This window comes from Saccopteryx leptura, chromosome 1 (genome assembly GCF_036850995.1).
Source record: "Saccopteryx leptura isolate mSacLep1 chromosome 1, mSacLep1_pri_phased_curated, whole genome shotgun sequence".
Lineage (NCBI taxonomy): Eukaryota > Metazoa > Chordata > Mammalia > Chiroptera > Emballonuridae > Saccopteryx > Saccopteryx leptura.
In genome coordinates, this window is record NC_089503.1 from 387,508,522 (window position 1) to 387,533,218 (window position 24,697).

Consider the following 24,697-nt stretch of genomic DNA (forward strand, 5'->3'; position numbering starts at 1 on the left):
AGAAAAATACAAAAAAAAAAAACAAAAAAAAAAAGAATTCAGTCAGGTGAGGATTTACATTGTCCCCCCCCCCCCCAGTCGCAAACAAACCCCAGATCTTGGTTACCGTCATGGTTGGCAGACTATGGTCATGGCTGTCTCCTCTCTAGGTGTGCACGCCTCGTTGCGGTGACACCGTGCCACTCCTCCCATCAAGAGGTAAAGTCTCCCTCACTATTAGCCCTGGGTTGGCCCTGTCATTGGCTGTGGCCGACAGAACGGGGTGGGACAGGTGTTCCGTGACTTCTGAGCACAAGCCTCCAGGGACCTTGCTGCTCGGGTTCAGGATCTCGGATTGCTGCCCCGACAGCCGCACCCTGAGGGGCTCGGGTGGAGGGCCCCGGGGAAGTGAGCTGCAGCTGTCCCACTGTCCCCACCGAGCGGGGCCCTCAGACGACTGCAGCTGCAGGAGTGAGCCCAGGCGAGATCAGCAGGAGAACCACCAGGTCCGCCCAGAGTCATGAGAGGAATAAGTCATTTTCCCTTTTTTTTCCTTTTTCTTTTTTTTCCTTATTCAGTGAGAGCAGGGGAGGCAGAGAGACAGACTCCTGCATGTGCCCCAACTGGGATCCACTCGGCATGCCCACTAGGGGGCGATGCTCTGCCCATCTGGGGCATTGCTCTGTTGCTCAGCAACTGAGCTCTTCTTAGTGTCTGAGGTGCAGGCCATGGAGCCATCCTCAGTGCCTGGGCCAACTCACTCCAGTGGAGCCATGGCTGCAGGAGGGGAAGAGAGAGAGAGAGAGAAGCGAGAAGGGGAGGGGTGGAGAAGCAGATGGTCGCTTCTCCTGTGTGTCCTGCCTGAGGATCGAACCTAGGACATCCGCATGCCAGGCTGACACTCTACCACTAAGCCAGCCAGCCAGCCAGGGCCAAATAAGTCACTGTCTTAAGCCCTTACATTCTGGGTGGCATTCTCCCTGCGGCAGAGGTCATGCAGTGGATTACAACCACTAAAGTTTGTTTGTGGCTCATGTTACGTAGTTACTGATGGTCAGCAGTGCTTCTCGGGGATCTAGGGTGATGGAGCAGCCACCACCTCAAGCGTTGCCACACAGAGGGAGAGAGAACGTGGTGGACACTGCGTTATTGGCTCATCAAGCTGCCACCGAGAAGTGGTACGTGCCACTCATACTCAGGTTTCATTGGCCAAGCCAGTGGGTGGGGAACTTCAGTCCTGCCATGTGACTGTCTGAAAAGGGACAAAGCCGGACTATTTGTGAACATCTCTAATATGAGCACCACCCTTGAGGTAGTTTATGTCTCTTTTGTAAGAGCTGAAGTAGGTGGGCGGGGCTGGTGTGACACCAACAGCGTGTCAGGGACCTCAGCTCCACCGCTGGCTCCACCGTCCCCAAGATGCTGTTCTCGAATCAGCATCAGATTTATACTCCAGTGCATCTGAAGGGAAGGGCAGACTCCCCTCCTATTTTAGGGAAGTTACACAGGGCAGTTCTACTCACATTCTATTGGCCAGAGCCATGTAACCAGGCCAGCAGCTTGCAAAGGATACTGGGAGATGTAGTCTTTAGTTGGGTGGCTGTGTGTCCTGCTAAACATCTCTTAGTGTAGAGGAGGGGAGCAGACACGGGGGTCAGGGAGGAGGCAGCAGCTTTGTCGTAGCAGCAGCGTTGGGACCCCCAAATCGAGGGTGTCACAGTCTTCCCACATTCAGTCAGTCCTGTCCAAGGGTGCCTCGCTTTCTGTATGTGTCTTTCTGAGGAGTTATTTATTCCTTTTTATTTCTTTTTTTATTTTTTATTCATTTTAGAGAGGAGAGAGAGAGAGAGAGGGAGAGAGAGAGAGAGGGAGAGCACGAAGAGGGGAGAAGTAGGAAGTATCAACTCCCATATGTGCCTTGACCAGGCAAGTCCGGGGTTTAGAACCAGTGACCTCAGCGTTCCAGGTCAATGCTTTATCCACTGAGTCACCACAAGTCAGGCCATGTGGAGTTATTTGTAAGTCAAAAGAATATCCATCCAGCGGTGGCGCAGTGGATAGAGCGTCGGACTGGGATGCAGAGGACCTAGGTTCGAGACCCCGAGGTCGCCAGCTTGAGTGCGGGCTCATCTGGTTTGAGCAAAAAGCCCACCAGCTTGAACCCAAGGTCGCTGGCTCCAGCAAGGGGTTACTCAGTCTGCTGAAGGCCCGCGGTCAAGGCACATATGAGAAAGCAATCAATGAACAACTAAGGTGTTGCAACACGCAATGAAAAGCTAATGATTGATGCTTCTCATCTCTCTCCGTTCCTGTCTGTCCCTCTCTCTGATTCATTCTCTGTCTCTGTAAAAAATAAATAAATAAATAAAAATTAAAAAAAAAAAGAAGAAAAAAAAGTTTCCACAAACATAATTGAGCACCTGAGAGATGTTTCAACTTCTTCTTCTTTTTTATTTTTATTTTTAAGCAGGAGAGAGAGACAGAGAGAAGAAAAGAGAGACAGACTGACAGACAGGAAGGAGAGAGATGAGAAATATCAGTTGGTAGTAGTGTTAGTTGTGCATTGATCGCTTTCTCATATGTGCCTTGACCGGGGGCTCCAGCAGAACCAGTGACCTCTTGCTCAAGCCAGCACCCTTGGGCTCAAGCCAGTGACCTTGGGCATAAGACAGTGACCTTGGACTTCAAGCCAGCGACCTCACGTTTAAGCTGGTGAGTCTGTGCTTAAGGTGGTGACCTCGGGGTTTTGACTTGGGTCCTCAGTGTCTCAAGTCGGTGCTCTATCCACTGTGCCACCACCTGGTCAGGCTCAACTTCATTTTTTTTTTTTTTGTGGCAGAGACAGAGAGAGTCAAAGAGAGGGACAGATAGAGACAGACAGACAGGGAGAGAGAGAGATGAGAAGCATCAATTCTTTGTTATGGCACCTAGTTGTTCATTGATTGATTTCTCATATGTGCCTTGACCACGGGCCTTCAGCAGACCGAGTAACCCCTTGCTCGAGCCAGTGACTTTGGGCTCAAGCTGGTGAGCTTTGCTCAAACCAAATGAGCCTGCGCTCAAGCTGGTGACCTCGGGGTCTCGAACCTGGGTCCTCCACATCCCAGTCTGACGCTCTATCCACTGTGCCACCGCCTGGTCAGACTCAACTTCATCTTTTTTAAAAGATGTTATTTATTGATTTTAGACAGAGGATAGAGAGAGAGAGAAAGGTGGGAGATGGGGAAGGAGCTGGAAGCATCAACTCATGGTAGTTGCCTCTCATATGTGCCTTAACTGGACAAGCCTGGGGTTTTAAACTGGTGACTTCAGCGTTCCAAGTCGAAGCTCCATCCACAGGTCAGGCTCAACTTTATTTTATTTTTTTTAAGTGAGAGGCAGGGAGGCAGAGAGACAGACTCCCACATGCGCTGCGACCGGGATTCACCTGGCAAGCCTCCTACCAGGTGATGCTCTGCCCATCTAGGGCCATTGCTTTGTTGCTCAACAACTGAGCTATTTTAGCACCTGAGGCGAGGCCACAGAGCCATCCTCAGTGGCCAGGGCCAACTTGTTCAAACCAATTGAGCCATGGCTGCGGGAGAAGAAGAGAGAGAGAGAGAGAGAGAGAAAAGGGAAGGGTGGAGAAGCAGATGGGCACTTCTCCTGGGTGCCCTGGCCGGGAATCGAACCCAGGACATCCACACGCTGGGCCGACGCTCTACCACTGTGACAACTGGCCAGGGCCCTCAACTTCATTTTTGAGCACTGTTTTTCATTTCTACCTCCCATTATTTGATGAAGTACTACAGAGACTCCCATGGGGTGGGGAGGCTAACACAGTAGCTCGGAGTTTCTTTGCCTCTTGCCTTTCATACGACACAAGTTGTAACTTAAAGATGCGCCCCAAACTCTCAAATACTTTTATTCCTTTGAGTAACCAACTCAAATTTTATTTATATTCCAAGTTGGGAATTGTCTCTACGGGACTTTCCATAAAAGTGTTCTAGACATTTTTTCCATCTCTAAAACTGTTGATTTCACTTTTTTTTTTTTTTTTTTTTTTTAATCCCCAGATTCTCTCTGGGGAAGAGCTACAGGGGGAAGAAAAAAAAAAAAGATTGTGAGAACTCTTATGTATCAAGAGCTTCTAAGAAAATTAGCCTCAGTCTCCCGGAGGTTTACGTCCAAGAAGACACTACTACCCCCCGGCTTTTTTCTTTTCTTTTCTTTTTTTTACAAGAAGTAAAATCCACTTGTCACATCCCAAAAGAAAACTGAAACTGTGTCTACATGAGTGGTTTTGCAATCTCTTGGGCGGCTGGTCGGTCTGTGCACTTTAGACTTCTCGCGCCAGAGCGTGTATGTTCGGGTGTGTGTCCTCGCCGGGTGGAGACCAGTGCGGCGGCACCGGGGCTGTGGCGGAGACACGGCGGCGGGGTGTCCTGGCACTCGGGGCACATGCTTCGCCCCGGGGCTCAGTCCCCAGTTCTGTTTTCTCCCAGCCAAGGCCACCCCCCCCACACACACCCCTCTTACCACTCCCTGGTTCACTCCCTGGTTTTCTTCTCTGGCAGCACACGAGCCAGCTGCTGAGCCAGCTCTGGTTTTCGGGAAGTCAGGTGACCTTTTCCCTCTCGCCGGGCGCTGCCTGTCCCTGGCCCTGAGGTGGACACCATGAGCGCGCTAGTGGCTCTGCTCTGCGTGCTGCATCTGTCCCCAGGTAGGAAGGAGCAGGGGAGGGGAGTGCCCGGGTCCCCCGGGAGTTTCCACGCTGGAAGCAGCCGTGTGGGTTGGCTTCCCTGCCTGGTCCCCGAGGCCGGGGTTTGGGACGGGGCCTCCCCCCTTCCTCCTCTTCTGCATCTCCTCCTCGCTCCCCAGGCCTGGCTGCAGCCGCCCCCTCCTGCCCTCAGGACGTGCAGATCTCCGGCGGCAGTTTCACCCTCAGCCACGGCTGGGCCCCCGGCAGTGTCCTCGTCTACTCCTGCCCGCCCGGCCGCTACCCGTCGCCAGCGTCCAGGCTGTGCCTGAGCAGTGGGCAGTGGCGGACCCCGAGATCCGCCCCGTCGCGGAAGGCGGTCTGCAAACGTGAGGCTCCCCGCCCGGCCCCGGGCGTCGCCCAGGGCGCCCCTGCTCGCTCTGCACCCCTGTTTGAGGATGTGGTTGGCGTGGGGCTCCACCTGAGTGGACGGTGTGGGAGGCACGGCCGTGCTGACCTTCCGTGGGGCTCTGCATCAGTTTCCCGCGGGAAGGCGTTGTGCTCAGGCTTCGATGGAGACGGGGCGGGGCGGGGGAGGGGGTGCTAAACCCCAGAGGTGGTTTACAAAATACTTAACAGTGGACCGCATGGTACTGGCCTTTCAGAAAGGATGCGGGTGGTCCTCGAGTCCCCGCTGTGCCCACTCACGGGACATCTAAGGACTCCAGGGGAGGGGCTGGGGTGACCGTGGCCCTCAGGGGCTGAGAGAAGTAGCGACTTATGAGCGTATTAGGCTGAACAGTGTGAAATCACCAGTTACCCAAAGCAGTGATTTTGCGGGCGTCAGCCTAATAGGCAGACAGACGGCCAGTTGGCTGGCCCCGGGCATCCAGGTGGACGTGACGCACGTGGTGCCCAGCCTGAGTGCGACCCACCCACCCGTGTCCCCACCGCCCTCGCCCCCCTCAGCTGTCCGTTGTCCGGCCCCCGCCTCCTTTGAGAATGGCATGTACACCCCGCGGCTGGGGTCCCACCCAGTGGGCGGCAACCTGACCTTCGAGTGTGAGGACGGCTTTGTGCTGCGGGGCTCCCCCGTGAGGCGGTGTCGTCCCAACGGCATGTGGGACGGGGAGACGGCCGTCTGTGACAACGGCGGTGAGTACCCCCGGCGGGCGCTGCGTGGGACCCCGGGGACAGACGCGCGTCCCGGGAGCCTCGGTGGGGCACGGGGGGCCTGGCGTGTCCAGTGTCCAGCTAATATTCCCGGATGTTGGTCAGTGGGGACCCACAGGTCACACACACATCACCGGCCTGGAGGCAGCCTGGCCCAAGGCAGCTGGTGCTGAGCTTCAGACCCAACCCGAAGGCTCCGCACACGGTCTGGCTTTTCCAACCAAACGCCTCAAAGCAAGACTGGCCTTCAGGCTTCCACGGGATTACAGGGGTTACAGGGATTACAGGGGTTACAGGGATTACAGGGGTTACAGGGGTTACAGGGATTACAGGGGTTACAGGGGTTACAGGGATTACAGGGGTTACAGGGATTACAGGGGTTACAGGGGTTACAGGGATTACAGGGGTTACAGGGGTTACAGGGATTACAGGGGTTACAGGGGTTACAGGGATTACAGGGGTTACAGGGGTTACAGGGATTAGAGGGGTTACAGGGATTACAGGGGTTACAGGGGTTACAGGGATTACAGGGGTTACAGGGGTTACAGGGATTACAGGGGTTACAGGGATTACAGGGATTACAGGGGTTACAGGGATTACAGGGGTTACAGGGGTTACAGGGATTACAGGGGTTACAGGGATTACAGGGGTTACAGGGGTTACAGGGATTACAGGGATTACAGGGGTTACAGGGGTTACAGGGATTACAGGGGTTACAGGGATTATAGGGGTTACAGGGATTACAGGGATTACAGGGGTTACAGGGATTACAGGGGTTACAGGGGTTACAGGGATTACAGGGGTTACAGGGGTTACAGGGATTACAGGGGTTACAGGGATTACAGGGATTACAGGGGTTACAGGGATGAGGCTGGGCGGAGGGCCTTGCCACCGGCCTCACGGACATGGGCACGTTCTTCATCTTCCCTCTGCCTCCGTTTCCTCGTCTGTAACATGGGGGTGGTCAGGGTGCCGACTAGCTCCCGACTTTCGGATGTGAACACAGAGGCACAGAGAGGTTCAGCGGGGTTGTCAGGTGGGGGGAGCGGGGTGATGTTCGTAGGCGTCTAGCACAGCCCTTGGAATCTGGTGAGAGCCACACACACTTCCGTCATGGTTGTTACCGTCCTGGTGAATGGCGCAGGGCTCTGCTTGACAGAGTGGGGCTCCCGCAGTTCCCCGAAGCCGCCTTTACCTGGGGGTTCAGGGAGGTTCCTGGGTCGTAGTTCTGAGCACACTTGACGTAACGGCCCAGGAGACGTCAGGACCACTCCCTTTCCCAGTGGCCCAGCGTTTGGCTTCCTGCTCACGTCCTTGACGCTGACAAGAGTCATGTATGTAAACATAAATATAACCGACTTGAAAACTGAGGTAAAAATCTACCTCCAGTAAAGTGTACCAATCTTAAAGAATCAGCTGGATGAATTTTCACACATGTATCCACCCATGTGATCACCACCCAAGAGAGAGAAAACACGTCCAACATTGCAGGGGGGTCCCTGTCGCCTCCCGCAAGAGCACCCAGCTTCTGACTTCTGCCTCCTGGGTTCATTGAGCCCTTACCACCTCGCAGGAATGGAACTGCACACAGGATGTGACCTTTTGCACCCAGCTCCCTTTATTTGACATTCTGCCTATGAGATTTATCCACGTGGCCCTGGGTATCCGCAGCTTGTTTTTTTAATTGCTACATAGTTACATTATATGCGTATATTACAATTTATTTGTGTATCTGTTGATGGGTGTTTGGGTTATTCCCAGCTTGGGGCTATTATGAGGAGAGCTCCGTGAACATTCTTGTACGTGACATCTGTCTGTCCGTGCCCCGGTATCTCTGGAGCATATTGTCTAGGCGTGAAATCCTGGGTCTCAGTGGGCATGTTGGGCTCAGTGGAGGCTGGTAGGCAGTCTCACTGGTTCCCCAGCGATATAACTGGGTTCAGTGGACTCACATCCTGTCTGACACTTGGAATGAGCTATCTTTTTTGCTTTAGCCAGTTTTACGCTGGTGGGTCTGTACTGATGACTCACTGCGGTTTAGGAAGTGCCAGTGTCCTCTGTGGAGTGGACTCCTCTGCCAGCATCTCCCCTAGGTTCTGGGATGGATGCAGACAGAGCCCCCGGTCTGGGACTGGGGGGCTTCAGCTGGCAACCGAGGCCACTGAGCTCTGAACATCTGACCCTCCTTCAGGTTTTCTATCCACACCCAAGGGGGCGACCAAGGGGCCCAAAGAGGTTCTGGGGCGGGGCAGGAGAGGAGGGAGAGACAGAGGAGGAGGGTGGGTGAGCAGGGTCAGAGGTCAAGGGGGCGGGTCCCTGCTCACCTCCATCTTCCTTTGCTCACTTGCAGCTGGCCACTGCCCCAACCCGGGCATTTCGTTGGGCTCGGTGCGGACGGGGTCCCGGTTTGGTCTCGGGGACAAGGTCCGCTACCGCTGCTCCTCAAATCTGGTGCTGACAGGGTCGGAGGAGCGGGAGTGCCAAGGCAATGGCGTCTGGAGCGGGACAGAGCCCATCTGCCGCCGTGAGTAGCCACCCTGACCCTCCCAAGAGGCCTGGGCACCCAGCCCTCGGCCCCGGCTGATCCCGGTGGCTCTGCCCACAGAACCTTACTCTTACGACTTTCCCGAGGACGTGGCCCCTGCCCTGGGCACCTCTTTGGCCCACGTGGTTGGGTCCACCAATCCCACCCAGAAGAAGAAGGGTGAGTGTCTGCAGGGGAACGGCAGGCTGCCGGGCAGGGGTCGTGGGGCCTCGGCCTCCCAGCCCCTCTCTGGAGAGCAGGGAGGAGGTGGGCGTCTGAAACCTCCCCTTCCACACTTCCCCCTAGAAAGCGTGGGCCGAGCAATCCAAATCCAGCGATCGGGGCACCTGAACCTGTACCTGCTGCTGGACGCCTCGCAGAGTGTGAAGGAAGAAGACTTCAAGATCTTCAAGGCCAGCGCCGAACGCATGGTGGACAGGGTCAGGGAATGGGAGCCCGGGGGCGGGGCCGCTGCTCCCGCACCACTGTCTCTGTCTGTCTCCTCCCCTTGCTCGAATCCCACGGACAGCCCACCTCCTTCCGCGAGTCTTCCCAGACCTGGTGCGTGCTGCGAAGGGAAGCGTGGATTCCGTTTATAGGATCACACTTTTTTTTTTTTTTAATTATTTTTTTACAGGGACAGTGAGTCAGAGAGAGGGATAGACAGGGACAGACAGACAGGAACGGAGAGAGATGAGAAGCATCAATCATTAGTTTTTCATTGCGCGTTGCAACACCTTAGTTGTTCATTGATTGCTTTCTCATATGTGCCTTGACTGCGGGCCTTCAGCAGACCGAGTAACTCCTTGCTGGAGCTAGTGACTTTGGGTTCAAGCTTTTCCTCAAACCAAATGAGCCCGCACTCAAGCTGGCGACCTCGGGGTCTCAAACCTGGGTCCTCCTCCGACGCTCTATCCACTGCGCCACCGCCTGGTCAGATTAGGGTCTCCCTTAAGACTTAAAGTTAAATCACTTACCTTGAGGCTTCAGAATGTGCCCGCTGGGTGCCTAAGCGTTGCACCCATAGGTTCAATTCCTGCCTCCACCTCTTACCAGTAGTGTGACCTGGGGCCAAGTTACAAAGCCTCAATGTCCTCATTTGCAAAATAAGGACCATCTGGCCCCCCCCCCCAAAAAAAAAATGGCTGTGAAGATTCAGTGAGGAGTGAGCCTATCAAAGAGCGTAGGTGGTCAACCCGTGTCAGTCCTGGAGTTCCTCTGAGTGGTGGTTCCCAGTGAGTGTCCAGGCCTGGACCTTGCCTTTGCCAGCCGGGTTCTCAGCCTCCTCCAGGGCCCTCTGCGAGCTCTCTCACCTGCAACCCTTCGGTCTCGGGGCCCCTCACGCCGCCTCTCACTTCCCTTCACAGATCTTCAGCTTTGAGATCAACGTCAGCGTCGCCATCATCACCTTTGCCTCGAAGCCCAAAACCATCCTGTCTGTCCTGGACGACAGCTCCCGGGACGTGACCGAAGTGCTCGACAGCCTGGAGAACATCAACTACAAAGGTAGGGTGTCGTCAGATGAAGGTGGCGGGAGGGAGAAGGGACCCGTCGCCTGCAGAGAGATCCGGACGGGTTGGGGGCGGGGCCCGCGGGTCGCACTCAGGTCTCGGGGCTCGGGGGCTCTGGTCCGTTCCCCAGGTTTCTAAGTCCAGCTCCTGGTGGGGGAGTCCCGGCTCCCGCCAGCGCCCGGGTCGCTCTAGGGCGTGCTGCACGTCCAGCGCGCCCTGCAGGTCCTGGCTCCTCTCTGACGCCAGCGCAGCAAGGCCTGGTCCTCGTGGCTCAGTGCCGTGGGCTCCCACGTCATGGTACACCGCCCACAGGCCGGCGGCAGGCGCTAACACAACCCGGGCTCTTTGGAAAACCCATCTTTGCGTCTGGGGACTTCAGAGTGGCCGTGGATGGTTGCTATGCACTGAGCACAAAGTCTAAGGGGGAATGTCTCTTAATGCCTGAACGGTCAACGATGCCCGATCTCTGTCTGGGTATCCGAGGTCTGAGTTTATCAAACCGGTTGATGATTTCACCTCCAGTGATTGGGGGGGGGGGGATAAGAGTGATTCCCTTCTTCCTTCCTCTTCGCACATTCCAGACCACGAAAATGGAACTGGTACCAACATCCATGACGCCCTGCACAGTGTCTATATCATGATGAATAACCAAATGGGTCGCCTCGGCATGCACACGGCGGCCTGGAAGGAAATCCGACACGCCATCATCCTTCTGACAGACGGTGGGTGCTCTCGTCTCTGTGCGTGAGGTTGGCACGGTGGGAGGGCGCCACGGCGAGGTCAGAGGCCTGCATTCTGGTGCTCCCTCTTGCCGCTTGGGGCCTCTGTGTCTTATTTATAAAGCAGTATTATTTACAAACATTATTCATAAAATAGTGTTAAAAAAAATAGGCCCTGGCCAGTTGGCTTAATGGATAGAGCATTGGCTCAGCATGCGGGCATCCCTGGTTTGATCTGGCACACGTGAGAAGCGGCCATCTGCTTCTCTTTCCTCTGTCTCCCCCTTCTCTCCCTTTCTCTTCCTGTCTTGCAGCCGGTGGCTCGATTCACTAGAGTGGCGGCCTTAGGCACTAAAAATAGCTCTGTTGATTTGAGCATTGTCCCAAGATGGGTGGTGTTGCTGGGTGAATCCTGGTCAGGGCACATGCAGGAGTCTCTCTTTCTATCTCCCCCCTCTCACTTAAAAAAACATATATAGTGTTGAAGGTGACAAAGGTAATGACGACAACAATGATGCCAATAATAGCTACCTTCCTTTCCTTACTCCATATTTATGGAGAGAGATTTAAGCAGTTTGTGTAAAAAGTGCTTTGTGATGATAAGTGTTAGTTATTGTCCCGACCCGGGAGGTCACAGGGAGCTTGGCCCTGGAGCCTGACATCTAGGAGTTAGTTGGAAGGAAGGACAATTGTGCATTGGCTCCGGGCTCTGCCGTCGAGCTCTTGATTATGTCCTCATTACGCCGCCCCTCAGAACAGTGTTCTTGTCCCTAAAATGAGGATACCTACACTCCCCGGGATTTCATGAGAATTAAAGGAGGCAAAGTGAGATTAAGCCCCCGGCCCCCTGCCTGGACGACAGGTAGGAAGTGCTGGTGTTGGGGTTCCCAGGATGAGCATCTCCCCGGCCCTCCGGGGCGGCACGGGGTTCTGTGACGTGTCCCTTATCCCTCCCGGTTCTAGGGAAGTCCAATATGGGGGGCTCCCCCAAGCCGGCCGTCGACAGCATCAAAGAGGTCTTGAACATCAAGCAGAAGAGGCAGGACTATCTGGGTGAGCCTCCACCCCCACATCTGTGCGGCCCCACGGGGGGCATGAGGCCCACAGCCGAGGGTTCCGGGGCCTCGGCTCTCTTTCTAGCGGTCCTCGTCCCCAGCCGGGCTGCGTCGTTCTGTCTGAGGGCAGCCGCGTGTCACTGGAAGAGTCGGGAGCCGAACCCCCCCCATGGTCCCCCCCCCCCCCCCCCCCCCCCGTGGCTCCGTCTTCATTGGGCCGGGGCTGTGGGCGGTCTCTTCGCCTGTCAACGGGCCTCGTGGGTGGCTAGGGGCGAGCGCTGAGATGTTGCCGGGCGCACACAGGGAAGTACCACGCGTGTTAGCGGTCGCCCTCCGCATCAATATCATCGTGGTTATCGCTGTTTACGGAGTCATAAAACTCTCCAGGAAGAAGAGGCCCCGGATTCCTGTAGGGACTGTCCCTGGCACTTCCCTGTAGCAGGGCAGATAAGTAACTAAAGGTCTGGCAGCTGCAGACTCCAAAAAAAACAATTCCCTGGGTTCCGAGGAAATACCGATTGCACTGACCTTTGACCGGAAAAGAACTTCAGGGAGGAGTGCTCCCGATAAGGGAAGGCAGCTGGTTTTGAGCCCCCAAGTTTCACTTTCCCCTGGGTCCTGTCTGTTCTTTACCCTTCACCCCACCCCCACGTGCAGCTGCCCCACCTGCCCCTTAAAGAGGAAGCAGATTCCTCTTTAAAACTCCAGCCTAAGGAAGGCAAAGGCAAACCCCACTCTGTCCACTCCTCAGCACCACTGCTCAGAAACACTCCATTAGAAAGAGGCAGCAGTGGCTTGCCAGGTGGTGGCGCAGTGGACAGAGCATCGGACCGGGACGCAGAGGACCCAGGCTTGAAACCCCAAGATTGCCGGCTTGAGTGTGGGCTCACCAGCTTAAACATGGGATCACAGACATGACCCCACAGTCGCTGGCTTGAGCAAGGGGTCACTCGCTCTGCTGTAGCCCCCCCCCCCCCAAGGCACATATGACAAAGCAATCAATGACCTAAGGTGCCATAATGAAGAATTGATGATTCTCATCTCTCTCCCTTCCTGTCTGTCCCTATCTGTCTGTCTCTCTCTGTCTCTTTCTCTCTCTCTCTAAAAAAAAAGAAAAAAAAAATAAGAAAGAAAAAGCAAGAATGAAAAGAAATAGTCAAAGAGAACCCACGGGGTGTGAGAACAGGTGGCTTCTGACTGGCACCTGCGCCCCCTGGGAGGCTGTGGAAGGCTGTGCCCGGATGGTGTGGGGGCCGGCTCTCCAGGGGCAGGGGGGGCTCCAGGCCCTTCTCCCCGACCCCCCACCAGGTGGAGGAAGACCAGATCTGAAGCTCTTCCTCTCTGCTGTGTTCATGGGTTCTTCTTATTTATGTAGTCACTTAAAACAATGCTTTTCTACCTTTTTACTCTGGGGGACCGGTGATCTAAGACAACCTCAGTAGTATTCTCATCGCTGATCCAGGCTTATAAGAGCCAATCACCCTGAGCATAAGCGAATTCGACTAAGATCACTGGGTCTGTAATCTCAAGACAACAGCAGGGCGGCTGCTTAGCTGTTTCCTGGACTGGCACGAAATTTCTGGCGGACGGGCACCGGTCTGTGGACCCGCGGTTGAAAAACACGAATTTAAAAAAGTCCTCCTGAGAACAAAAGAGACAAATTCCTGTCTGCAAGGGGTTGTCCCTCCGGAGGGGACAATGTATCAGTTTGCTAGGGTTGGTGCAACAAGTTGAACAAACTTGGGGGCGTAACACAACAGAAATCCATTGTCCCATGTTCAAGAGGTTCCAGGCGGGCCGTGCTCCCCCTGGAGGCTCTAGGAAGGGTCCTTCCTGCCTCTCCGGCTGCTGGTGGCCTAGGCATCATCAGATCAGGGCACGCCTGAAGGCACTGTGACCTCTGAACCTGATCACATCAGGAGAGGCCCTGTTTCCTAGTAAATTCAACGTTCCCAAGTATTAGGAGTTACGACCTGAACATACCCTTTTTTTGGGGGGGGGGAGAGACACAATTCTATTCTACCCACGGTAGGCATTCAGTAAGAGAGATAGGAGTCCCTGGGGGCGCTGTTGGTGGTTTCACACGCTAAGGTGCCGACAGGAAGCAGGCAGGGAATGGGGCTGCCCGGGGCACCGCGGTTTCAGCCGGCGGTGGGGAGGCCGCAGGGAGGACGCGCTGAGGTAGTGCTGTGTGGGTCAGGACTCCGAAGGGAAGAACGTGGACCCAGTGGGAGGTCTGGGCGAGCGGGGGAGTGAACCAGGCAGAGGCACAGCCGTGGGGAAGACCTGAGGTGGGCGTGCCCCCCCCCAGCTACCAGATTCTGCTGACAGCCCCCTCCCCGTCAGACATCTACGCCATCGGGGTGGGCAACCTGGACGTGGACTGGAGGGAGCTGAACGAGCTGGGGTCCAAGAAGGATGGCGAGAGGCACGCCTTCGTCCTGCAGGACCCGCAGGCCCTGCGCCAGGTCTTCGAGCACGTGCTGGGTGAGCATGGAGCGGGGACGGAGGGAGGAGCAGGGACGGGAGGGAGGAGCGGGGAGGGAGGAGCCGGGACGGGAGGGAGGAGCCGGGGGGGAGGAGCCCGGACGGGAGGGAGGAGCCGGGGGGGAGGAGCCTGGATGGGAGGGAGGAGCCGGGACGGGAGGGAGGAGCGGGGAGGGAGGAGCCGGGACGGGAGGGAGGAGCCGGGGGGGAGGAGCCCGGACGGGAGGGAGGAGCCGGGACGGGAGGGAGGAGCCGGGGGGGGGGGGTGCAGCGGGAACCCGCTCACAGCGCCCCTCACCTGCCCCCTTCCCCGCCCACTCCTCACACCCACAGATGTCTCCAAGCTCGTAGACAACATCTGTGGGGTGGGGAACCTCTCGGCCAACGCCTCTGCCCAGGAGAGGGCGCCCTGGCACGTCACCATCAAGGTACCAGGACGGAGGGAGGGGGCTTGGGCCCCAGAGGGGAAAGTGGCCACACAGGCCGGAGACACAGCGGTCCCTGACGGTCCTCTGCTCACCTGCAGCCCAAGAGCCTGGAGACCTGCCGGGGGACCCTCGTCTCGGACCAGTGGGTCCTGACAGCCGCTCACTGCTTCCGCAACGCCGACGAGGACCACGCGCTGTGGAGGGTGACCGTGGGTAAGGCGGGGCCCCCACCCCCGCGAACGGAGCCCCCGCCCCTTGTCCCTCGCCTCGGAGTCCGGCCCCTTACGGAGCCCTGGCCCAGCCCAATCCGCCGTATTGTTCGCAGGGGATCCCAAATCCCACTTGGGCAAAGAATTCCAAATCGAGAAGGCGTTCATCTCCCCCGGGTTCGACGTCTTTGCCAAGAGGCATCTGGGCATCCTGGAGTTCTATGACGATGACATTGCCCTTCTGAAGCTGGCCGAGAAAGTAAAGCTGTCCACCCACGCCAGGTGCCGGCATCTGGGGAGGGGGGCGTCCCTGGAGGAGGGGGCCCCGAAGGTGGGCCCGGCTGACCGCATCCTCCTCCTCAGGCCCATCTGCCTTCCCTGCACAGTGGGGGCCAATATGGCTCTGCGGAGAGCCCCAGGCAGCACCTGCCGGGACCACGGTGAGGGCTGCGGCTTCGGGTGCGGGCGGAGCTGGGACCGGGCTTGGCGGTGGCGACCTGGGACTGTGCCCCAGTCCCTAGGGCAGGAGTCGGGATGCTGGGTAAAGGGGCCAGCCCCAACCTAGCCTTCCCCTTGACTGCAGAGAACGAACTTCTGAGCAAACAGAGCATTCCTGCTCATTTCGTGGCCTTGAACGGGGACAAACTGAACATTAACCTCAAGACAGGGACGGAGGTGAGGGTGCTAGGTCCGAGGTGCTGTGTGTGGGGGGGATGGGCCTCCCCTGTCCGAGGTGCTGTGTGTGGGGGGGTGGGCCTCCCCTGTCCGAGGTGCTGTGTGTGTGTGTGGGGGGGGGATGGGCCTCCCCTGTCCGAGGTGCTGTGTGTGGGGGGATGGGCCTCCCCTGTCCGAGGTGCTGTGTGTGTGGGGGGGGATGGGCCTCCCCTGGACATCACCCATAACGTCCCTCTGCCTCCGCCAGCTCTGGCGGCTTTCCTCATCGGACCCTGAGTCACCAGTCCCCCCAGGTCTGGCTGGACTCCCCGGTGTCTCCCCGGGCCTGATCATTCCATTCCCCTCTCCTTCTGCGCCCCCTGCAGAGAGAAAAGTGTATCGATGTCGTCTCCCAAGACAAAACCATGTTCCCCAACCTGACAGATGTCAGAGAGGCGGTGACAGACCAGTTCCTGTGCAGCGGGACCGAGTTGGATGACAATCCCTGCAGGGGTGAGTGGCTCCCACCCCCTCGCCCCGCAGCCTGGAGCCTGGACTCCGGAGGGGAAGGCGGGCACACCGGCCGGGACAGGGTCGCAATGCCGTGCTGACAGACTCTCGGCCCGTCTTTCCTCAGGGGAATCCGGGGGAGCCGTTTTCCTCGAGCGGAAACTCAGGTTTTTTCAGGTGAGGAGAAGGAAGAAGCCGCAGGACCCGGGTTACTGGGCATTGGCTTCATGGGGTGTGTGTGTGTGGGACAGACGGGGGGCCTTTGAAGGAACCGGGGGCGTTGGGGCTTGGGTCTGGGGCTGCGGCCACCTCCTGTCCCCATTCTCTCTTTCTTCTAGGTGGGCCTGGTGAGCTGGGGGCTCTACAACCCCTGCGGCTCCAGGGATAAAAACTCCCGCAAGAGAGCCCCCAGCAGCCGGGTGCCCCCGCCGAGGGACTTCCACCTCAGCCTCTTCCGCCAGCAGCCCTGGCTCAGGCAGCACCTGGGGGGTGTCCTCGACTTTCTGCCCCTCTAACCACCCCCGGGCGCTGGCCCCTCTGCTGTCCTGCGGAGGCTGCCGGCTCTCCGGGGTCTTGCCTCTGGGTGTCCGCCTGCAGACCTGGGTCCTCGCCCTACATCCAGCCTCCGGGCCACCCCCGGTTCGCTGGGACCCATGCTCCTTTCACTTTCCCGTGGGATTTCCCAGTTATGAAATAAAAACCCAGTGATTTCCACATCTGCCTGTGCCTTTCTCCTGGCGGTGGGGGGCGGGCAGGGGTGATTCCAGGAAGCACAGGAGGCAGGTCAGGGACCCAGCTGGACAAACAGGGACTCTGCTCCGCCGCCCTGTCGACAGGGGAGCCTGTGAGGGCCTTGTTTCCGGCCCTTCAAGGGGTGGCCTGGGCCTGCGGGGGCCCGTGGCCCCGAGGAGCTGTGGAAGGGGAGAATCTGGACCTTGGGCAGCCAAGGGTGCGGCTGCTGCGGTTCTGTTTCCTTGACGGGCTGGCAGGCGGCTTAGCGGGGCCCTCCCGCCTGGACATTCCGGAAAGTGACGTGGGTGGGGCGTGCAGGGCGGGCGGCAGGTGCCAGCCGTCGGGATTGCGTCAGAGGCGAGAGGTGGCGGGGACGGGGGGAGGCAGTGCAACCTGGCCCCGGTCTGCAGTCTCAGCCTGGACGTCGCACCAGGCAGACACGCCACACGAGCAGGGGACAGCTGTCCTGCCCGCAGCCCCAGCCTCTCCCTGCCTCCCGGGGTCATGCCGAGCAGTCTCAGCCCCTGGCTTTGCCTGGTGCCCCTGGTCCTGGGCTTCTTGTCCACAGGTGAGCGGGGCCGGGCCGCCGCCCCTGCCCCCCGGTCTTGGCCTTCCCAGGCCTGGCTTCATCAGCCTGTCTCTTAGGTGTGAGCACGACGCCCTTGCCCAGGGCTGGACCCCACGGGCCCTGCTCTCTGGAGGGGGTCGAGATCAAGGGCGGCTCCTTCCGGCTTCTCAAGGAGGGCCAGGCCCTGGAGTACGTGTGTCCCTCCGGCTTCTACGCCTACCCCGTGCAGGCACGCACCTGCCGGTCCACGGGGTCATGGAGCACCATGCTGACCAAAGACCAGAAGGTCGTCAAGCAGGCCGAGTGCAGAGGTTGGAGGGCAGGGAGGGTGGGCGGCAGGGCCGGGGCGGGTGGTGGCCGGGCCCGGGCAGGGCCGGGGCAGGTGGTGGCCGGCAAGGCCAGGGCGGGTGGTGGCCGGGCCCAGGCAGGGCCAGGGCGGGTGGTGGCCGGCAAGGCCAGGGCGGGTGGTGGCTGGGCCCAGGCAGGGCCAGGGCGGGTGGTGGCTGGGCCCAGGCAGGGCTGGGGTGGGTGGTGGCTGGAGTCCGGACTCGGATGTGATGAGAGCGTGTTGGGACCACACAGGCTGACGAGCTGGGCCAGGCGTGCAGGAGCTGTCTGGTGTCCGAGGTGGGATGAGGGGGAGAAGGAGGACAGAGGAAGGAAGGGGTCTGCCCTCACTTAGCACTTACCCAGAGCCAGGGCAGCCCGGGGCGGCAGACAGAAGGCCCAGGTGTGGGGAAGGGGGGGCAGCGGGACTCGGGGGGGGGTGAGGGTAGACGCTGCTCCAGCGGGACCCAGAGGGTGCGTTTTCCCAGTGACAGGGACCTCAAAGCCCGGAGGGGTCTCTAGCAGGCACCCCTCCCCTCTCAGTAACTCCTGCTATGTCCCTCTCCCCAAAGCAATCCGCTGCCCCAGGCCCCAGGGCTTTGAGAACGGGGAGTACTGGCCGAGGGCTGCCTACTACAACCTGAGCGATGAGATCTCTTTCCGGTGCTATGAGGGCTACGCTCTCCGGGGCTCTGCCAACCGCACCTGCCAGCAGAACGGTCGGTGGGACGGGCAAACCGCCGTCTGCGACAACGGAGGTGAGGAGCACGGCCCCGCCCCTCGGTCGCGGTCTGTCCCTGGCCCCGCTGCCTCCGGGGGGACTGGCGCTGTCACTCCCGTGCCCGGCCTTGCCCTTCCCGCCTCCAGCGCCGGCCCTCACACACCCCCCCCCCCCGCCTCCAGCGCCGGCCCTCACACCCCCCCCCGCCTCCAGCACCGGCCCTCACCCCCCCCCCGCCTCCAGCGCCGGCCCTCACCCCCCCCCCCGCCTCCAGCGCCGGCCCTCACCCCCCCCCCCCGCCTCCAGCGCCGGCCCTCACCCCCCCCCCCGCCTCCAGCACCGGCCCTCACACACCCCCCCCCCCGCCTCCAGCGCCGGCCCTCACCCCCCCCCCCCCCGCCTCCAGCGCCGGCCCTCACCCCCCCCCCCCCCCTCCAGCGCCGGCCCTCACCCCCCCCCCCGCCTCCAGCGCCGGCCCTCACCCCCCCCCCTCCAGCGCCGGCCCTCACCCCCCCCCCCCCCCGCCTCCAGCGCCGGCCCTCACCCCCCCCCCCCGCCTCCAGCGCCGGCCCTCACCCCCCCCCCCCCCCCGCCTCCAGCGCCGGCCCTCACCCCCCCCCCCCCGCCTCCAGCGCCGGCCCTCACCCCCCCCCCCCCCCCGCCTCCAGCGCCGGCCCTCACCCCCCCCCCGCCTCCAGCGCCGGCCCTCACCCCCCCCCCCCGCCTCCAGCGCCGGCCCTCACACCCCCCCCCCCGCCTCCAGCGCCGGCCCTCACCCCCCCACCCCCGCCTCCAGCGCCGGCCCTCACCCCCCCCCGCCTCCAGCGCCGGCCCTCACCCCCCCCCCCCCGCCTCCAGCGCCGGCCCTCACCCCCCCCCCCCCCGCCTCCGGCGCCGGCCCTCACCCCCGCCTCCCGCCTCCGGCGCCGGCCCTCACCCCCGCCTCCCGCCTCCGGCGCCGGCCCTCACCCCCCCCCCCCCCCCCGCCTCCAGCGCCGCCCTCACCCCCCCCCCCCCGCCTCCGGCGCCGCCCTCACCCCCGCCGCCTCTGGCCCTCACCCCCCGCCTCCGGCCTCCGCAGCGTCGTACTGCCCCAACCCGGGCATCCCCATCGGCACACGGAAAGTGGGCAGCCAATACCGCCTTGAAGACAGCGTCACCTACTACTGCAACCGGGGCCTCACCCTGCGTGGCTCCCAGCGGCGCACGTGTCTGGAGGGCGGCTCTTGGAGCGGAACGGAGCCTTCTTGCCAAGGTGACCCTTACCCCGTGCCCCGGAGCCAGACCTTGCCCTCTGAGCCTGAGTCTCCGTGCCCGGTACTGTCTCCCCACCCTCTCTCCCAGCCCTGCTCCCTTCGGCTCCGCAACCTCCTGTCTAACGTCTCTTCTGAGCCCTTCCTTCTTGGGAAACCCACCCTTCCGTTCCCCCGTCTCTCTGGCCACTGTGTCCCCGACCCTCCTGGACATTTGGCCGGATTACCTGATTTTTTTTTTTTTTGTATTTTTCTGAAGCTGGAAACGGGGAGAGACAGTCAGACAGACTCCCGCATGCGCCCGACCGGGATCCACCCGGCACGCCCACCAGAGGGCGACGCTCTGCCCCTCCGGGGCCTCGCTCTGTCGCAACCAGAGCCACTCTAGCGCCTGGGGCAGAGGCCAAGGAGCCATCCCCAGCGCCCGGGCCATCTTTGCTCCAATGGAGTCTTGGCTGCGGGAGGGGAAGAGAGAGACAGAGAGGAAGGAGGGGGTGGGGGTGGAGAAGCAAATGGGCGCTTCTCCTGTGTGCCCTGGCCGGGAATCGAACCCGGGTCCCCCGCACGCCAGCTGACGCTCTACCGCTGAGCCAACCAGCCAAGGCCCGGATTACCTGATTTTTGACCTCTTCCAGACTCCTTTATGTACGATACCCCTGGAGAGGTGGCTGAAGCCTTCCTGTCCTCCCTGACGGAGACCTTAGAAGGGGTCGATGCTGACGACGGGCACAGCCCAGGTTGGAAAGCAAGGGGGACGTGGGGGCCGGCCACTGGGGTGGGTGGGGAGGAGGGAGAGGAGGTGGGAGCATCCTGCATGCTGGCGCCTGAGACTCTCTGGTGGCACCCAGGGGAACAGCAGAAGAGAAAGATCATCCTGGACCCCTCGGGCTCCATGAACATCTACCTGGTGCTGGACGGATCAGACAGCATCGGCTCAGGCAATTTCACTGGAGCCAAGAACTGTCTCAAAGCCTTCATTGAGAAGGTGGGGACCCTGAGAGGAACTCATGGCCTGCCAGAGCTAGCTTCCTGAGGTTCCCAGCCCCTCCATGAGCCACAGGGTTCCAGAAAACCCTCAGATCCGATTCTGTCCTCTTTCCCCTTTATGTGACTTCTTGACCATTGGCCCAGACTTCCCTGCCAACCTGAGCGGTGACCCATCTGCCCTCGAGTCTTACTCCAGGCCCGTCCCTACCCCAGCCGCCTTCTACTGGCAGTGCCAGGACCCTCTGCTTCCCCCAGGTGGCGAGCTACGGGGTGAAGCCCAGGTACGGTCTGCTGACGTACGCCACAGACACCAACGTTCTGATCAGAGTGTCCCAGCCCCAGAGCAGCGACGCAGCCTGGGTCACGGAACAGCTCGACAAGATCAGCTATGACGGTCAGAAGGCGGGGAGCGAGCGGTGGGGGGTTCGCTTCGGGACCAGGGGGGTCAGAAGTTTCAGGGGTGTTGGGTGAGACTGCATGCGTGTGTGTGCGCGCGCACGCACGCGTGTTTGCGTGTGTGGGGGGCAGGGAGGACCGCTCTGTAGTGCGTGACTGCACAGCAGGGTCAGTGGGAACCTGTGAGGGGCTGAGAAGGTCACTTTGTGGTCGAGAGGAAGTCAGTAGGGTGACCACCAACTAAAAAAGTTGAGAAAAAATGTGGAAGGCGTTGCTGACAGGCCAGTGTGGGGCTCAGGGGGGGTCTGGAAGACGAAGTGAGGTGACGCCTCTCTCGTGGCCCCAGATCACAAGCTGAAGATGGGGACGAACACCAAGAAGGCCCTGCAGGCCGTGTACAACATGATGAGCAGGGAACGGGAGCACCCCCATGAGGGCTGGAACCGCACTCGCCACGTCGTCATCCTCATGACCGACGGTCCGAAGGGCCCCGCCTCCCTCCCGGTCCCCCGTGTGGCGGCCCCTCAGACTACATGCAGCGCCAGACTCCCGGGCGGGTGGGCCGTCCGCAGCTGGGGAGGGGCCCGCCAGGCTGACCTTTGCTGCGACACTTCTCGAGGAGACTCTCCGATGTCCTTCCCTTCCCTCTGTGCTGACCCAGCTGTGGGTCACTATTCCCAGCTCATTCATGCCCCTCGACCCTTTCTTGCCACCCCCTGTCCTGATGACCCCTGTCTCTCTCGTAGGCTTGCACAATATGGGCGGGGACCCGGTCTCAGTCATTCACGACATCCGGTCCTTGCTGGACATCGGCAGGGATCGCAAGAACCCAAGGGAAGACTACCTGGGTGAGCTGAGGGGCCAGGCCCCCGGCCCCGCTTTCTGAGCTCCTGCCCCCGCCCTCGGGACCCTCACGCTCCCCTGTCGTCCTCAGATGTCTATGTGTTTGGAGTGGGGCCTCTCGTGAACCAAGAGAATATCAACGCTTTGGCTTCCAAGAAAGATAAGGAGCAACATGTGTTCAAAGTGAAGGACATGGACAACCTGGAGGATGTTTTCAAACAGATGGTCGGTAGGAAGATGTCCGAAGGGCGCAGGACGGCCGGGAAACTGGGCTCTCCCTCCCCAGGGCCTCCTCCCACAGCCGGGCAGCCCACAGGGCCTTTCTCGTTCCTTCCATCGTATCAGTGTCTCCTGGCACCACCCACTTCCTGATCTTAGAGCCGTGATGGCGAACCTATGACATGCGTGTCAGCACTGACACGCGTAGCCCTTTTCGATGACACGCGGCCGCATGCAGCTGCCTCCCAGAGAAGTATGGGGCCGCATGCCGAGAAGGACGTTTCATCCTCGGCTATTGCACCTGGCCGTGCAGTAGCTGAGGATAAAACATTTGCTGTCGTGTAGACACTCTGTGTGGGAGGTCTGAGGCCAAAACAATAGAACTCCAGCACAGAGCCTCTAGTTCTGGGACTTCCGGTTCAGCCGTTTTCCTCGAAGTGACACACCACCTGAGTTATGTTCGGTGTTTGGCGAATTTTGACACACCAAGCTCAAAAGATTGCCCATCACTGCCTTAGAATCACAGAGCTGTAAACGACAGCCAGGCGAGATCTCTCTCAGGTCCCTTGTTCCACAGATGTGGAAACTGCAGCCAAGAGACATCAAGGGGCAGCAAGCCAGCCAGGGCTGGGCCTGGCACCGCCAGGCCTCCAATCTCGTCTCAAATTCTTTCCACTGTCCAGTGTCTTCTTGTGTTCGACATAAAGGAACGCATACCCGTGGCTTGCCTTTTCTCGGGGGTCCCCTCCCCAGAGTCGCTGCCATGTTTGGGGTGCCGTGTCCCGGCTCTCAGCGCTCTTTCCTTGCCAGATGAATCCCAGATACTGGGCCTCTGTGGCATGGTTTGGCAGCACACGAAAGGCTCCGACTACCACAGGCAGCCGTGGCAGGCCAAGATCACTGTCACTGTAAGCACAGAGCCCAGTGGGGGGTGAGGTCAGGGTAAAACGGGAGGGGGGGGGGGCGAGAGGGCAGAATGCCCGAGTGTGCCAAAGCTGAGCTTTCCCTCTCTGCCCTCTGTTCCCAGCGCCCGTCCAAGGGGGTCGAGAACTGCATGGGGGCCGTGGTGTCCAACTACTTTGTGTTGACTGCGGCGCACTGTTTCACGGTGGATGACGAGAAAGAGTCGATCAAGGTCACCGTGGGTAAGGGCGACACAGCGGATCAATGCGCGTCGCCCTCCGGCTGGCGCCTCCCACTTCAAGAGCCCACAGGCCTCCTGCCCGTGGTGCAGCCCCTGCCTTTGTACGCTGGACCCGCTAGGGATGGATGACCCGCTAGACGACCGGGGTCCGGGGTCCGCCCACAGGCACTCACTCTCCTCCAACCTCAGGAGGCTCGAGGCAGAGCTTGGACGTAGATGCACTCTTCTTCCACCCCGAGTACAACATCAACGGGAAGAAAGAGAAAGGAATCTCTGAGTTTTATGACTATGACGTGGTCCTGATCGGGCTCAAGAACAAGCTGACGTACACTGAGACTCTCAGGTGAGGCCCCGGGCTCCCCAGGAGAGGGGGTGCCGGGCGGGGCAGGGACACGGGCAGGCGCGGCGTGCCATCCCCGGGCGCCCACCTCTCTCCCCCAGGCCCATCTGCCTCCCGTGCACGGAAGGGACGAACCGCGCTCTGAGGCTCCCGCTGGCAACCACGTGCAAGCAGCAGAGTAAGGCCCGGTTAGGGAAGGGGCACCGGGGTGAGAATCCAGGAGACAGGGGGGCAGGAGAGGGAGTTGCGGGAAACGACCCGGTCTGTCCCCCCATCCAGTGGAAGAGCTGCTCCCTGCGAAGGACATCGAAGCTTTCTTTGTGTCCGAGTGGATCAAGGACGGCAAAAGGCGGCTGGGCCGGAAGGGGGTCTACATCAAGCACGGAGACAAGGTGCGGGGGGCGGGGTCCTGAGGGGCTGAGAGCCCTGGCTCCCCCGAAGCCCCGCCCACCTCCCGCCCCTTCTCCCCCCCACAGAGAGACGCCTGTGAGAGGGACGCCCAGCACGCCCCGGGTTATGAGCAAGTCAAGCCTATCTCTGAGGTGGTCACCCCCAGGTTCCTGTGCACTGGAGGGGCGGATCCCGTCGCCGACCCCAACACCTGCAAAGGTGAGGAAAGGCTCTGGGGGGTCATGCTGTGAGTCCCCCAGGCCCAGGACCGTTCCTGCAGCTTCTCCCCCCCTGCAGGTGACTCCGGTGGACCCCTGATCATTCACAAGAGGAGTCGCTACATCCAAGTGAGTGTCCCCTCTGCTGGCCACAGGGAGAAGCCACGGGGTCTGCACGGACCCCAGAGCAGGAAAGGTCAATGATGTGGCCAGTGGGGGGCAGAGCCTGCCCACCTTAGGCCTCCTCCCTGAACCAGTGGGTTCAGGACCACGTCCGGCCTGGGTGCTGCAGGACAGGACTGAGCTGCGTCCCGAGTCGTAACCTGACTAGGTCGGTGCAGATGCAGGTGGGAGCCGCTGTGCTCCCTGGGATGAAGAGGGAATTCTCCCAAACGAGGCTCGACAACCTCTCGCCCCCTCCAGGTTGGTGTGATCAGCTGGGGGGTCGTGGACCTCTGCAAAGACCCGAAGCGGAGGCCCCAGGTGCCTCCTTACGCCCGCGACTTCCACATCAACCTCTTCCAAGTGCTGCCCTGGCTCAAGGACAAGCTCAAAGATGAGCTGGATTTTCTATGAGGGGTTTCCCGCCGGGAAGGGGCATGAGACCAAATTAAAAACAGCTGCGATCATAC

General features: G+C 60.1%; 2 protein-coding genes across 2 annotated transcripts; both read left to right on the top strand.

Moving 5' to 3' along the window:
• The first annotated feature begins 4,377 nt into the window (after window positions 1-4,377).
• C2 (complement C2) lies at window positions 4,378-16,641 on the top strand. The gene is made up of 18 exons (XM_066359782.1): window positions 4,378-4,681; window positions 4,840-5,046; window positions 5,627-5,812; window positions 8,181-8,354; window positions 8,436-8,534; window positions 8,661-8,794; window positions 9,722-9,860; window positions 10,447-10,587; window positions 11,548-11,637; window positions 13,986-14,126; window positions 14,460-14,554; window positions 14,653-14,767; window positions 14,880-15,045; window positions 15,127-15,203; window positions 15,347-15,438; window positions 15,804-15,930; window positions 16,055-16,104; window positions 16,266-16,641. The coding sequence occupies exons 1-18, from the start codon at window positions 4,636-4,638 to the stop codon at window positions 16,440-16,442; spliced, it is 2,256 nt and encodes a 751-aa protein (XP_066215879.1). The 5' UTR covers window positions 4,378-4,635; the 3' UTR covers window positions 16,443-16,641.
• Window positions 16,642-17,060: 419 nt separating this feature from the next.
• On the top strand, window positions 17,061-24,696 carry CFB (complement factor B). The gene is made up of 18 exons (XM_066359781.1): window positions 17,061-17,227; window positions 17,305-17,538; window positions 18,127-18,312; window positions 19,357-19,530; window positions 20,164-20,265; window positions 20,377-20,513; window positions 20,771-20,909; window positions 21,258-21,389; window positions 21,658-21,759; window positions 21,846-21,983; window positions 22,784-22,881; window positions 23,001-23,118; window positions 23,307-23,460; window positions 23,559-23,635; window positions 23,737-23,849; window positions 23,934-24,066; window positions 24,145-24,194; window positions 24,489-24,696. Exons 1-18 carry the CDS (start codon window positions 17,164-17,166, stop codon window positions 24,639-24,641), a joined length of 2,304 nt encoding a protein of 767 aa, XP_066215878.1. The 5' UTR covers window positions 17,061-17,163; the 3' UTR covers window positions 24,642-24,696.
• The last annotated feature ends 1 nt before the right edge of the window (window position 24,697 follows it).